Source organism: Tamandua tetradactyla, chromosome 5, assembly GCF_023851605.1.
Source record: "Tamandua tetradactyla isolate mTamTet1 chromosome 5, mTamTet1.pri, whole genome shotgun sequence".
NCBI lineage: Eukaryota > Metazoa > Chordata > Mammalia > Pilosa > Myrmecophagidae > Tamandua > Tamandua tetradactyla.
Window position 1 is genome coordinate 178333523 of NC_135331.1, and position 15574 is coordinate 178349096.

General features: G+C 41.4%; 1 protein-coding gene across 4 annotated transcripts in view; it reads left to right on the forward strand.

Annotated features, from left to right (window-relative positions):
- DCBLD1 (discoidin, CUB and LCCL domain containing 1) overlaps positions 1-15574 on the forward strand; it is an 88519-nt gene that overhangs the window by 17484 nt on the left and 55461 nt on the right. For all 4 annotated transcript variants that reach the window (XM_077162744.1, XM_077162743.1, XM_077162742.1 and 1 more), the window contains exon 2: positions 5414-5626. In XM_077162744.1, the coding sequence (XP_077018859.1) occupies positions 5414-5626 (213 nt within the window). The remainder of the gene's footprint in view (positions 1-5413; positions 5627-15574) is intronic.

The following is a 15574-nucleotide window of genomic DNA, read 5'->3' on the forward strand; positions in this document are numbered from 1 at the left end:
TGCTGCTCGCTGCCCGCCGCTCCTCCCCACAGCACTCCATGTGGCTTCATTGTAAAACCATGGCTCTGTTTTTCCCTTTGCAGATCGGTCTTTATTTCTTTTACTTTTTAATGAAGAAAAGAAAAACTATGAACCTTCATCATCAGGCTACAGCGATCATCAACATTTCCCCATATCTCCCCCAGCCCCCTCCAGTTTCCGAAGGTTTTATTGATCATAGGCTTTAGAAAAGAATGGTCAATCCTAATGCTTTCAAGCCTGTGGAATGAAGAGCTCTGATCAGGGACACATCAAACGTGCCAAAGGGGAGGAGGTGGCTGCTGTGTCCACCGATTTGTCGTAGACCTCATCATGAGCGCAAGTCTTGGAGTCAGCCAAGTCCTTGGGCTTAAGCCATGCACTGATTTCCAAATCGCTTCCTCAAATGATGTTCCTGCCAACTTGAAGGCAGAAGTTCCCACAATGATGCCCCCCATTTTTTTGTTAGTCCTGCCACCCTTCAAATCCCAGATTTCATGTCTATTCAGCCCGTGCAAAGAAACTTAAGTATGCATTTCCCCGACAGAAAGTTTCTTACATAATCTCAATACCATAATCACACCTAAAAGAATTAATAATACTTTCAATAATACTTTCTTGATATTTTTTAATATTATTATATTTTTACTATATTGTTATAACCTTATTGTTAAAAGGTTTTTAAGGTTGATTTTTCAGATCAGTATCTAAACAAGGCTCTGTCGGTTGTTGTGACTCTTACATTTCCTTTAAAATAAACACTTTTTGGTGTGCCTCTTTATACGACTCTTTGAAGAAACTAGGTCAGTTGAACCTAGAATATCTACAGTGTCAACACATTTGGCTCTCTACCCCCTGCATTTTCCATAGAATGGAACTTAGATCTAAAGACTTGATGAGATTCAGGGTCAGTTATCACTGATTCACATATTTTGCTTTTTCAGCAAGAGTACTTCATGGGTGTTGGTGTGTAGAGCATATTTTTTAATATCTGGTTGTCTCATTTGTAGTCCTGCTGAGACCCCTCAGTGAGTTTAGGTGGTGTTCTGGTTTGTTAGCTGCCAGATGCAATATACCAGAAACAGAATGGCTTTTAAAATGGGGGATTTAACAAGTTGCTAGTTTACAGTTCTAAGGCCGAGAAAATGTCCTAATTAAAAAAAGTCTATAAAAATGCCCAATCTAAGGCATCCAGAGAAAGATATCTTGGTTCAAGAAGGCCAATGAAGTTCAGGATTTCTCTCTCAAGCGAGAAGGCACATGGCAAACACAGTCACAGTTTCTCTTTCATCTGAAAGGGCACTTGGCAAACATGGCATCATCTGCTAGCTTTCTCTCCTGCCTTCCTGTTTCATGAAGCTCCCCAGGAGGCATTTTCCTCCTTCATCTCCAAAAGTCGCTGGCTTGTGGACTCTCTGCTTCATGGTGCTGCAGCATTCTCTGCTTGCTCCAAATCTCCTTCATTCTCCAAAATGTTTCCTCTTATATAGGAGTCCAGAAACTTCTCAAGACCCACCCAAATGGGTGAAGACATGTCATCACCTAATCCATCTTAACAACCACTCTTGATTAAATCACATCTCCAGGGAGATGATCTGATTATAGTTTCAAACATACAGTATTGAATAAGGATTATTCTGCCATTTTTCAAAATGGGATTTTGATTAAAACATGGCTTTTCTAGGGTCCATTCATCCTTTCAAACCAGCACAGGTGGTGACAACTTGATCCCTTCGTTTTAAAGTTTTCGTCATCAATCTCCCACCTAATAGTTTTATCATCGTGGATGACCATTGCTGAGTCAATTATATCTCATTAGGGAGCTGTTCATTTTAGTAGAAGAATGTGAAAGTATCTGGAGGGAGGTCTGATAGGATGGGAGGCCATGGGGCATTCCAAGGTTAAACCTAGCTACACATGTGTTAGAAAAATCAAATAAAGAGGTGAGACAAAAATGTTTTTAAATTCCTTGAGCAGTGGCTAGATCATCTAGGATTTTAGTCTGGGACCCACCATCAGTTGAGTAGCCTTAGAGAAAATCAGCTTATGTTTTTTTTCATCTGAGCACTGGGACATGAACTGCTATTTTTTTTTCAATCTTTTAAACTTTTCATTTTGAGATTATTGTAGATCACATGTAACTGAAGGAAATAATAGAAAAATGCCATGTTCCTTTATCTAGTTCCCCTGATGCTAAACTAACATTTTGCAAAACTGTAGTACAATATCACAACCAGGATATTGACATTGATATATAAGATACAGAGTGCAAACTGATAGATTTTAAAATAACTGTTGTCTTCCTTGTCAGTGATCCTATCTTTTCTCAATTCGACTTAGCCTTCATGCATGCCGTGATGAGGTCATGAGAAAAGTGCTTTTCTGTTGCTTTTCATTTGCATGTGGCTACTTTAGTCACATAATACTTTGCATTTTCTCTCTCTAGCATTGTTTTTTTTTTCACCTTTGGCATATTTCTATTCAGTTCTTTGAAGTTCACAAAACAGTGGAAGACAGCGGGTGAAAATTCCTGATGCACTTATAACACCCATGGAATAAATGTATTATACTAGTACTTGCCGCCGAAAAGTCCAAAAGGAGTCTAGTTCCCTGCCAAGAGTGAAATAACAACTTCTGATGACAGTTTCCTATTTAAAAATTAGGACTCAGCAGTTCTTTGTGAATCAGGTTCTTGAGCTGAACAAAAACTCATGGGGTTTCATTCTGATAGTTAAAGGAATGGAGAAAATTTCCCAAGGAGGTAGAGATGCCTCAAGGAGGCACATCCCATGCAAAATCTCCGTGGAAGTGTCCATGAGGGCACTTAACTTTGCTGGTTGAAATGAGCTTCCTCTTGGTCTTTAGACTTGATGTGGTTGAAAAGAAATATAAGTACAGGGTTGATTTAAGTGACACCCCAGGATCTTCCTTTTGTCATGACATGTCACTTTTTAGAAATTTAAATTTTAAATACAGTAATCACCTGTACGTTGGGTAACATTTATTTGCTCCGCATTGTATTTAGCTATGTTTTCTGGGGAGGAAATTTCCTCTTTCTCTTTTCTTATTAAAGGGAATTTTTTTTAAAGAAGCATTTAAATGTTTGACCAAGCAATGTATTGGTGGCTTAAAGAGTTTTAGGTGGGTGTATATTTCTATGTATAGTTTGCACACTAGTTACCCTAGGCTTGCCCTATATCATCAGGGGGCTCAAAATCCCTGCCTGCAGAGGTCCTGCAGGTCACGGGGAGCTGGGCATTCCCCTCCTTTCAAGGGGTGCTCACTGTACCGTCAGCACTGGGGGGCCACCAGCCTTGTGTTGTCTTCCAGTTTTCAAGAACAGCTGTAAATTGTTGTTGTTTATAAAGCCTATAAAGGTAGGCAAATGATTCAGTTTCTACAGTAACACCCTGTGCATTACGTGCATCTACACGATGTGCTTCCCTCTAATAAAATTTAAATTTAATTCTCAGTAATTTTGTACTTATTGCCAGAGTCCAAGAAATCTAGCCATCACCACTAATTCTGCAACCAAATCTACAGCTTTTGCACCCAAACTGGCACTCTTTCTGGGCTTTCCTTTCCATCTATATTAGCCTGTGTTCCAATCATTTCTAGACTGAAAATCTCAGTGTTTTTCTCCTCTTATCTTTTCCACAATAGCTAGTCAGGCCCTGAGTCTGTTGATTTTTCTTGTGGATTTTCCCAGGTCTGTCTCCCTTTCTTCCCACTCTGAGACCCCGCCCTGTCCCTTCACCCCCCTCCCCGGCTCTGTCCCCCGCTCTAGCTCCCAAGGCATCACAGCCAAGGCGACCAGCAATTTCAAATTCCTCTTTCATTATCTCCCTACTCTGAAACCTCTGTGGGTTCTTGTTTCTTGCCATCTAAATTCCACAGCTCCTTCTGCTCAACCTCAAGGTCTCCTGATAGCTTTATCTTATCCTGTCTGGCTACCATTTCCCTCTAGTATTCATTAACCTTTCTCTCCCTTGTAGCCAACTTTCCCCACTCCTGCCAGGGGCCACCACTGATCTGGTGGGATTTGGTGGAGAATGAATGAATCTCCTGACTGTAGGCCTTGGCTGCTGAACCAGGACAGATTCTGGAGTTCTATAGCCTTTTTCTGGACAGAGATCAGCCAAGGCCTCCATTTCGTAAGGGAAGAAGGATGTGGAATAAAGGAAGACTCCAGATGAAGCCTCCTCTAGCTAAAGAAGAGGCATAACAGTCTGCAAAGGAAAGAAGGAGAGGGCTGCCCAAGCTGGAGCTTCTCCATGGGAGACTTGGGGATGGAGAAGCGTTGTTACTACCACTGCGGTTTTCCTTCTCCAGCTGATTTCTGCTTTCTCTCCTTCCAGCTGAGGTCAAACCAGGCTAAACATTTTGCATTTTGCAATCTGACTGCAATTTATGCTCATTTACCTTGCAAGTCCACTCACTTGAGCATGCCTTTAGATACTTGTCTGATTAGCTGCGTCTCTTTACTGGAACAGATTGTTGGTTAATTGACAAATTCATCTTTCCAGAAACCTTAAGAAAAGTTATTGTTTTAGGAAAGTACTCATAATTCACTGAAAATGCTTCTCTTGCAATTTCCTCCTCTGTGTTACCTCAGCACTTAGTTCAGGCTCCTTTATAGCATTAGCACCTGGTATTCTGGTTTTATTTGAACATGTGACTGCCCCCCATTACACTATCAGTTCTGTGAGGCAGCCATTGCTGTTTTTATGTGTCTCCAACAGTTAGGGCTCTGTTTCGTAGATGGTAAGTGTTACATCCTGAGTCTATCAGAAACCTGCCCATTTGGCATTCTCATGAACTGAGAGGTGTGCCGCGTGATGGTTAGGCTGAGTCCCTGGGTAAATGACTTATTCCTGCACAAAGTCCTCTCAGCATTAGCCTCAGATTCTATTGGGAGCCTTTTCCATATATTACCTCATTTAATCAGCACAGCAACCCTCTGAAGTAAGTAATATTATTTTCTCCATTGGAAACTATTGCATGTCTTTAACTCTTGGTGGAGGCTTCTTGCTGCTAATAGATCAAGTCATAAATGGAAAATCTGAATATGGTGAGGGCCTGCTTTGCAGGTTGGAATGGATGGCTGGATAGGTGATTCAAAAAGCCACATGATTAAATGTGTTTGCTAAGGGCTTTCCAAGCTGATAATATGAAACATTTTCATCACCAATGTTCAGAAGATAAAACTGATAAATAACAGATTAAATAACCTGAAATAATTAATAGATACTGTTTAATATTAAAATTGTCATTCTTTAGCTTTTCCCACTCACTGAAGAAAGAATAAAACACGTAAATTGGAGATCATACTGGACTCTCAGTCCTCACTAAGAATTTCACTTATGTCTTTCATCTTTTTTTTTTTTTTTGACAGGTGATGGCTGTGGGCACATAGTGGCTTATCAGGACAGTGGTACAATGACGTCTAAGAATTATCCGGGGACTTATCCCAATCACACTGTTTGTGAAAAGACTATTACCGTACCCAAGGGGAAGAGACTGATCTTGAGGCTGGGAGATCTGGATATTGAATCTCAGACCTGTGCTTCTGACTACCTTCTGTTCACCAGCTCTTCTGACCAGTATGGTAAGAAAAGAGATCCTGGTTTCTGTGAGCATAGGAAAAAATGGGATTTAGGGAGGAGGGCAAGTCATGTGTTAACTGGCTTTAGAGCCTGGGGAGATGAGAAGAGAACCTTACTCTGTAAATTGTCTCCATAGCTGAGATGGATATAATTGTTTCATACCCTGAAACAACAAAGGGCATCTAAGGAGCTCCTAGCCTTGGGAGGATCAGAAGCTTTGTGTGCCCTTTAAAACTTGATGGAAAGAGAATTGGAGATGTGTGACTTATGGTTAAAATACCTACAGTTCATGCATTCATTTGACAAATGTTTATTGAACAATGACCATATATTCCAGGCAGTCTTTGAAGAGCTTGGATGAAGCGGTGAAAAAAAAACAAAGTTCCTCTTCTATGCTTACATTCAGGGGGCCTGGCGAGGGGTGAGGAGGTGGGTGGGGAGGTATAAGATTAACAGCTAAACACATGTATGTCTTATGTGAGAGGCAGTGAGAAGGAAAAATAAGGCAGGCAACAGGAGCTAGAGAGACTGTGCGTGAGGGTGTTTACACCATTTCAGATGAGATGAGGAAGAAAGGCTCTCCAATGAGGGGATGGTTGAAAAGAGATACAAATAAAGAGAGGCCATGATGGCACAGATGCAACTGGGTCAGCGTTTTCTGGGTGTGCTGAAATCACTGTAACTGTGACCCCCTGATCCTCTACCCAGAAATAGCTTGGGATTAGATAACTGGAAAACAGAGACCAAGTCCTACGAACGATTCTTTTTGGAGATTAGCAATTTTTTGGAATTCTTGGTATATGCCACTCCCAAAATGTTACAGGTCTTCAGTAATATCCTATCTGCTTGCTAGCTCTATAGGCAATTTCTCAGACATGCACAGCTTTCCTGCCTCTGGCCCAGAGTTGTTTCCTCCCTCCTGGTGCCTCTGACCGCATTTTGGAAGCCCAGATTACCTGTGAGACTTTCCACTGGTGTAAAAGCTAGCCAACGTGAGGGGATGGGGGCAAGATTTTTTTAATTCATCCCCAGGAATACTATGTCTCTTTTAATGATGGTTGAACTACTCTGATAGAGTCAAGATGGCTATTTTCATATAGTTGTTTGGAACTTTTGAAACTTTAATTTGACTCAAATGGGAAAAATTAGAAATCCAGGGATGCTTAAGGCCCCTGGGGATACTTACTGCTTGGTTATCTCTGGTCACCAAATGTGCATTAACTTACGGGGTGCTGTTCAGGGAATCCCTCATTAGCCAGAACATACAGTTCGTATTTGGGGGAGCCCACTGAGTGTCAGAGCTCAAATGTAAAACCTGAGGCGGTTGTGGCAGGGCCAGGAACCCCTTTCCACCTCTACCTGGGAGGACAGCCGCCCTTCCTGGCAGTGAGCAGGTACTTCACCTGCTGACAGTGTCATCATCTCTGCTGCGTGGGGCTCCCCGGCAGAGGCCGAGGTGAGAAGAGGGAGTGGATTGTCCAGAAGCTGACTGTGGGGAATGGATGTGGCTTTCCCTCTTGGGGAGTTTATTCCATCATCTTTGATGGATGTTCTCAGACTAGAACAAAAGAAGGAAACAAGTGGGCAGGTGGGATTACTGCCTGCCAGGAGCTAGGTTGCGAAGTGCTGTCCTCCACATTTGTGGATTCTTGAATTCTCAAGACTTAGAATCTTCTTTAGGAAATGAATTGTAATTTACTGTGGCAATAAAACCTAGTAAATTAAATTTTCTCTTTAATTTTTTTCTATATAGAGTAATGTTTGCCTTTTAAAAACAGAATATCTGATCATTTTCAGTAAAAAAATTCCGTGGCTGTTGTGCTCCAGGCACATGTTTGGCCCGTACATGTATTATCTAGAATGCAATAGTATTTATTAACTCCTTTTCACAGCTAGGGAAACTGAGGCACAGTGAGATGAAGTAACACGCCCAAGATCACACTGCTAGTTAAGGGGTATAAAGGGAGGATTTACATCTATGTCTTTGTGGTTCCAAGACACTTATTTCCACTGCTCCCCTCTCCCAGTCCCACCACCGTCAGAAAATCTTACCACACTTTCCAGTGACTGTGATGCTATGTAGAGATTTTTTCTAAAACACAGGAGCATGGAATATTTTTGATTGAGGGTATTCTTAAGAGACAATATTTAATGATGCTCAGATTTTTTCTCTTTTTTGTGGCCGCTATAAAGATTTCCTTTGATCAGAAATACCAGCCAGACCTATATTTGACTTCATTGAAACAGTCCCCCGGTTAGTTTGTTGTACACATTGATACACTGATTAATAAAATATGCTGGGCCTAAAGCTCCCTTATAAAGTTTGTGCACCAAATGGCTTGAGGAAATATTTGAACCTCCTCGAGGACTGTCAGCATCTTGGCAGAGAAGGACAAGGAGGCAGGAGTGCTTAGTCCTCGGGAGCTGAGGGAGCAGATGTACATACGGGATGCTTGCCAGCTTTGTGGAGGACAGGGTGCACCTCTGCAGCCCATGTGGCCACAGCATGGAGGGACAGGTCTAGGGCCCAGTCAGTGTCCCAGGGGTTCACAGGTACCATGCCTGGGCTGGCAGTGGAGGGCACATATATTCTGGAATATCTTCTGTAATTCCTGTTTCCAGTGGCTCTAAAAATTACATCTGTGGCTGAAACAGCTGAATAGTTTAATTTATCTATCTTGGGTTTTAGTATTTTTCCCCCATTAACCAACTGATTAATGGGTTGCTTAACCCATTGCCAAGGGATTTTGAGACTGAAAATTGTCAGAACTTTGAAAACAGTTAATGTCTTGAAAAAGAGTAATGTTTTCTGGCATTCCTGTTGATAAGCTCTGCCAAGAGTGGACATGCATGAAATGTGATTATATTAACCATTGTGAATCTGCTGAAATGGTACCATTTTAATCAACACGCAATTAATTTTTAATGGTTTGCCCTCATGTCAGTTTTGTTTTCAATGTTTGGTTCATATACGTTGGACACTTTTATAATCCACATCCTTGGTAACAAAATGCCCTGTAAACAAGCGTGACCACCCACATCATTTCAATAGTTGATATTAAAGACCTGATACAGGCAAGATGGGATTATGCTGCTCTGTTTCACAAGTATTATAATTACGGCTGATATTTCAGATTCAAATATCAGTTAGAAGAATATACTTAGATGTTTGTAACTGAGTTAAGACAATGATCCTTTCAAAATACCCTTGAAAGGAGCAAAAAGTTGATAAAGTAAACAACATCTAATTTTGCCTTAAAAAAAAAAGTTTTAACTAGATACTTTAAAGGTTTTTTCAACTCGAATTTCACTTTTAAAATTACACTTTATTTTAGATAAATTCTCTGTATACTGACATTCAAAGCCATGTGTGCAGTTATCCTGCTCCCACCCCCCCAATTGTTAAGTATCATACTTTGCTTAGTAGAGATTGTTTGCACTTTAAGGGAATTCTGTGTTTTTATTTAAGAGACCAAAGTAAGTGAGACTCCCTTCAAAAGAAACTCTAATGACCCTTTTCTGGTCCAGGATCCCATCCAGGATTACGAAGCATTTCGTTGTCATGACTCCTCAGCCTCCTTTTATCTGGGATAGTTTCTCAGTCTTTGTTCTTCTTTTGTGCGGTTTTAAAGAGTCCTGGACAGTTATTTTGCAGAATATCTGTCAGTCTGGCTGGTTTGATGTTTTATCTTGATTAAATTCAGGCTATACATTTTTTGGCAAACATAAATGATTTTAAAGGTTTGTTGACAACACTTTCCAACATTTGAAATTGTGAGGTTATATATCCCTCAGGAATAAGAACTAACTCTGTGTTAAATTTCTTTGCCTCCCTTTTCACAGCTCTTCAGGTAGACTTTTTTTTTTTTGGCATTCAAAATTACATTGATTTAGGTTATTTCTAGCTGAAGTGTCTTCCCCAGGTCACTGTAATATGAGACTTTGAAAAGCCTCATATATGAGGTGACTTCTTAGAGGATGATTTTAGAAAGGAAGCTCATCTTATATGTGTGCCTGTAATGCAGTAGAATAGCCACAGCTATTCCATAATTTAATAAATTTCCTCTTCAAGGAAATTTAAAGATTCAATTAAGGGCTATATATATATTTGTGTGTGTGTGTATGTGTGCATGGTCTGGGAATCGAACCCTCGTCTCCTGCATGAAAGACAAGCATTCTACCACTGAACCACCTGTGCACCCAAGGACTATATTTAAATAACACCTCTTTAAATTTAAAATTGTTGCATAGTATAGTTAAGATAGCTGCCTCTCACCCTCCCCTTTTAATATTCATGATATAAAATAAGAGCTTAGTGCTATAAAACATTAGATTATCTTGAACTTTGGGAAAAAGTAGGTTCCACTTCAGCCACTGTCTCACACCAATACATCCGAATTTAAAATATGAGATACCAGACATTGTTTCATTTATGCGCTGGAGAGGAGAGGCTAGGAATTCATACTAAAGTTCATCAGTCTCAACTTTAAAACTCTTCACTGACCCTGTAGCCTTCACTCACCCCCAACATCCCATCTCCAGTCTTGCTAATCAGAAAGGACTTAGAGGTTTGAATTAGTTCAGAGATTTGGTTCTCCTACAGCTGCTTGCAGCAGGCGCCCAGACAGACTATCGTTTCTGTTTCTTGATAGTTCAAGACAATTGACTGGGTCCTGGGTTTCCCCAGAAAGTTGTACCTCCCCCTCTGATCGGTGGAGTTTGGGGTTTTTCTGGGATGCCCTAAAGACCTGTGTTGGAGTTTTGGCAGAAACTAGGTGCTGGCCAGTCTTCACAAGCTTCTCAGGACCTCAGGGGACCCTGCTCTGGGCCACTACAGGTCAGTAAAACCTGGATGGCCTTGAGCGTGGATTGAGATGATTTTTTTTTTTTTTTTTTTTTTGCCTAGATATTTTTACTTGTACTTGACAATGCAGACTCTGGAATTGGACAGCCTGCACTCACAGTCCTGCCTTATCACATATTTTGTCATCGTTTGACCTTGAGCAAATTAGTTAACCTTTCCATGTCCCCATTTCTTCATCTTTAAGATGGGACAAATGATAATAGCCCTGAGCCATGATGTGTGACTGGTGTGTGTGTGTGTGTCTGCATGTATGGCTTTAAAGAATGCCTGGTATATAAAAAGGACTGTGGCAGTATTGGCCATTGTTATCACCCCTCTTCCTCCATTTTCTCACACACTTTTCTTTGCTGAAGATGCTCTTTGTTCCCCTCTCAGTGCCCTGAGCACCATCCTTTTGGCAAACAGAAGCTGAGTGGCAGCAGTACATCCTCCCCTACACCTCTGTGCATGCTTCATGGCCTCAAACTTTGCCCAGATCATTCCGAGAATATGACAGTGGTTCCCTGATCCAGAACTAGCCCTGTTGTTATGAAATGAATCATATCCCCCCAAAAGACATGTGCAAGTCTAACCCCAGGTCCTGTGAATTTCCAGTCATGGTCAACTCCTAATTCCTGGTCATTTGTAGATCGGATTTTCTGAAGAAACTATTAGTTAAGATGAGGCTAAATGGGAAATCAGGGTGGGCCCTGATCCAGGCTTCAGAGGAAGCAGGGCCCAGCTGACACCTCGACTTTGGACTTTAGAGCCTCCGGGTCTCTGAGAAAATGCATTTCTGTTGTTTAAGTGTGTTGCACTTTGTTACAGCAGCCCTGGCAAACTAAGACAGCCATGAATGGGTCTTCTCCATGCAGCCTCATGAGATGAGCAGAAAGCATACCTTCTGTTTCAGTTTGCTAAAGCTGCCAGAATGCAACACATCAAAGATGGATCGGCTTTTAATAAGGGGATTGATTTAGTTACAGTTTATATTCTTCAGAGAAAAGGCAGCTAGGTCTCATCTGAGTTTCTCTGTCCCATGGGAAGGCACACGGCAACATCTGCTGGCCTTCTCTGCTGGCTTCAGTGGCCTTTCCTGGGGCAATTCCTTTCTGCATCTCCAAACATCTGGGACGAGCTGCGAGTGCCAACCTGAGGTATGCTCAGCTGCTGAACTCTCTTCTGACCTCTCTCCTGTAAGGCTCCAGCTAATTAAATTAAACCTCACTCATCCAGAAGGCACTCCCCTTAGCCGATCATGGATGTAATCAGCCATAGGTGAGTTTCACATGCTGATGATTTAAGTCCACAGCAACCAAATAGTGGGGCATCATCACCTGGCCAAGTTGACACCTGAACTACCACACCTTTTCTAAGCCCTCAGTTGTGGTCATTTTAGCTTCTTTATTTCTTTTCCCTCCCACTGCCCAGCAATATCTTGGCTATCTGTTTCCTATTGAAAGAGCCACCCAAATTTCCCCTCTCTCCTCTCGGCGGTCTCCCTTCCCTCCATGCCAGCCAGAGTTATCTTGTTAAGTGCTATTGTAATTTCTTTTTTTTCTTATTACAAAAATTGTTCATTGTGCCCCACTGTCCACAGAAAGTTGTTGTGGCATTCAGGGCACACTTATTCTTCTCCACCTGTATTTCCGGCCTCACTCTGAGTCTCCCCATCTCCATTCCTTTTCCTAAACACATATACAGTTCCACTGTTGTCTGTTGATGTAATTCCTTCAAGGTGTCCCTCTTTTTCTTCCTTTCCCTCCCCTTTTAATGCAGGCACACAGTAAAAGCAAACTCTTCAATCCCCAAATCCAGTGTCACTTGCGCTAGAACCTTCTCTGATGCCCATCACCTCCACTCTCCCCTCTTCTGGGCTCATGTTCACTCTCTAAGCCTTTGGGAGAGCACTTATCTCAGGTTGAGATAATTATTTTAGCTCTTCTACTTGATACACTCCCCTGGGCCTGGAATGCATCTTATTCATCTTTCTATTATTCCTTATTGCTTAGCATAGTTTTGCAATCGCAGATGCACTCTAAATGAATAGTGAATCAGATTGCATGAAGCTTGATTTTGTTAAAATCATTTTTATAAAATCTGGATTTTTACAAAAGATGAAGGAGTGTTGTTATTCACATTAAGGGAGATTCGCAGTAAGATTCCTTTCTTCTTGCTTAGTGGGTATGAAATACCAAGAACATATCTATTATGAGGTGAAGACTATAAAATAATGGAGGAGGTGTCTGTAACTGAGTGCCTGGCTACTTGCTGTGCTCTGGTGTTCTAGTTTGCTAGCTGCTGGAATGTGATGCACCAGAAACAGAACAGCTTTTAAAAGGGGGAACTTATTAAGTTGCAAGTTTACAGTTCTAAGGCCATGAGAATGTCCAGACTAAAGCAAGTCTATAAAAATGTCCAAACTGAGGCACCTAGAAGTTACCTTCACTTAAGAAAGGCCGATGAAGTTCAGGGTTTCTCTCTCAACTGGAAAGGCACGTGGCAAACATAGTGACATCTGCTAACTCTCTCTCCAGGGATGTTTTCCTTCTTTATCTCCAAGGGTCTCTGGCTGCCTGGGCTTTTGTTTTTGTGGCTGTCAATCTTTTTCCAAAATGTTTCCTCTTTTAAAGGATTCCAGTAAACTAATTAAGACCCAACTGGAATGGGTGGAGTCAAATCTCCTCTAATCAAAGGTTAATACCCAGAATTGGGTGTTTTACATCCTTGTGGAGATAATCTAAGCAAGTTTCCAGCCTACAGTACTGAATAGGGATTAAAAGAAAAGGCTGCCTCCACAAAATGGATCAGGATTAAAACATAGCTTTTCATAGTCCTTTCAAGTCGGCACACCTGGGCTCAATACTTTTGAGTCACTGACTCATTTATTCCACCTAGTAGCCCTGAGAGATGCGTGCTCTTTTAGCACTTCCACTTTACAAATAAGGCAACTGAAGCTTAAAGAGGGCTTGTTTAAAATCCCATAAGTAGAAAACAGGGCTCCTTTTTCGGGCGCTGTGCCTTCCGGTTTCAGCATGACAAAAGCTGAGCTTGTACATAAGGAGACCTGAGCTGCAGCTCTTGTCTGACATTTTCTGGAAGGCCCTCATCACCTTGCTCACTTTTTCCGGATGTCCGTTTCCCATTTGGACACTTCTCCAGCCCTTCTCATACATAGGGCTAACCTGAGACTAGAATGTGGTTCTGAGAAATCACTCACACACCCATACGAGCACACATGTAAGATGAAAAAAAATGCTTCTCAGTCAGATGCTTAAGGAGGTGCAGTGGCCAGTGGTGGAAATCGTTGGCTTACTACAGGAACTTAATTGCAGTCAGTTAAATTAATTGTGTTCTGCTAAAGGCTTTGCACTATAGAAAAATCAGGAAGCTCAAGAACAGTTCCCTTACATATGCTGAACTTCAACCTCTACCCCCAATATTCTGTCACCCATTGTCAGTGACTTAGAAGAATAACGATGCGAAGTCAACTGTTAATATTTATAAACACTAGGAATCAGAAAAGTAGGAACTAATACTAAGTGCTTTGGCTCATAATTGCAATGTGATTTCAGTGATAATGTTTTAGGATGATACATATACATAATGCAATCAGATATCATTCACTTAGACTGAATTTATTTAAAAATCCCAAAGAGAAAGAAAACATAGGATTGGCAGCCTCCATTTTACAAATGCTCTATCTCTCATATACATTATAGAGTACAGTGCAAAATTGTTACGGACTTTAAAGGTGAAACAGAAGCCTTCAAGGACATTTCCAGTTTGTGGAGAGCAGATTTGGGCTTGACACACCTCAGAGGTGCATTTTCTTTTGTGATTGGGGCTGCTTTTTTTTTTTTTTTTTTTGTCTTTGACTTATTTGTTTTCCTTTTTTGCCTACATAGAATTCAGAAAGAATTTTAAACTTATAAAGGTTGTATCAGCCAGAATGTTCTACACTAGGTTTCTCATTAACATAACTGTAAGCCTCAAGTAGAAAAGGCTACTGGCCTTCTCCTCCTCCTTTTCCCAGATCCTTCTCCGGAGACACTGGCGATTCGCTTTCAGTAATTGCCACCTTTTGTTGGGGAGTAATGCCTAGGTGGGAGCGAGCTCCCATGCGAGGCACGTCTTAACCTGGGCCTGGCGCCCCAAGGAAAGCCCCACCTTTGTCTAGGAATCTGCCTGGATCATTTATCATTTGTCACTGATTTTTGTCTGGGAACCAGAGACCAGAACTCTCCAGGGATACCACTTACATTCTTACGTGACCATGGTTTTAATGGCACAGTCCAGGAATATCCCTTTTTTATGCTAATTTCTCTCCTTTTCAAAGAAAATGGCCCAGAAAATTCTGTAATTTTGTACAATGACTTTTACAATTAGCAAGCAAGGACAAACCCCGCCATTTGACAGCACTGAGAAACCATCTGGAAAAGGGACACCAGTCTAATGGCATTTGCAGCTTTAGTGTTTACGGAGATTGTTTTATCAGCACATCTTTGAGCGCAGATCTGGGCCACGCCAAGGACCACTTTCCCGGAAGGCGGGAGCGTGCAGTGTGGCTGCTCCTGCCGTGCCAGCACCCCCAGGGAGGGCACGTAGGCCTATCCAGCAGGAGACCAGGCCTGAGAAAGTAAACTCTGCTTCACATGTGGCTCTGTAAGGTTAATGGTAGTTGTTAGGGTTTGTTTTGTTTTATAGGAATTTTCTCAGGAATTGGTTTTTACTTGGTCTCTCTGTGTTTTTCACCATTAAAAGGGGTGATGATGGAGGGGGAAGGATTTCTTAGTTTATTTATTTTTTCAATCGCATACTACCATTTTTAAAACACATTCCTTTTGCAATTAAGCAATAACGTGGTTTCTTTAGTTTCAACGTCAAAACCATTTGCCCACCTGAAATGACTTGGAACAGTATTTAACCAAAGTTAAATTCATTGCCTTGTAATGCCCAGGGTTTTCAGCAGACATTTTTTGGAGTGTCAGATTGCCAAAGAATTGAGAGGATGCTGAGCTCACCTTGAGGCAGACAGTTCAGTGTTCCATGTAGTGCAATTTTCTTTTATTCATACATAGAAGGATAAAGGGGTTTCCCTCTCAGC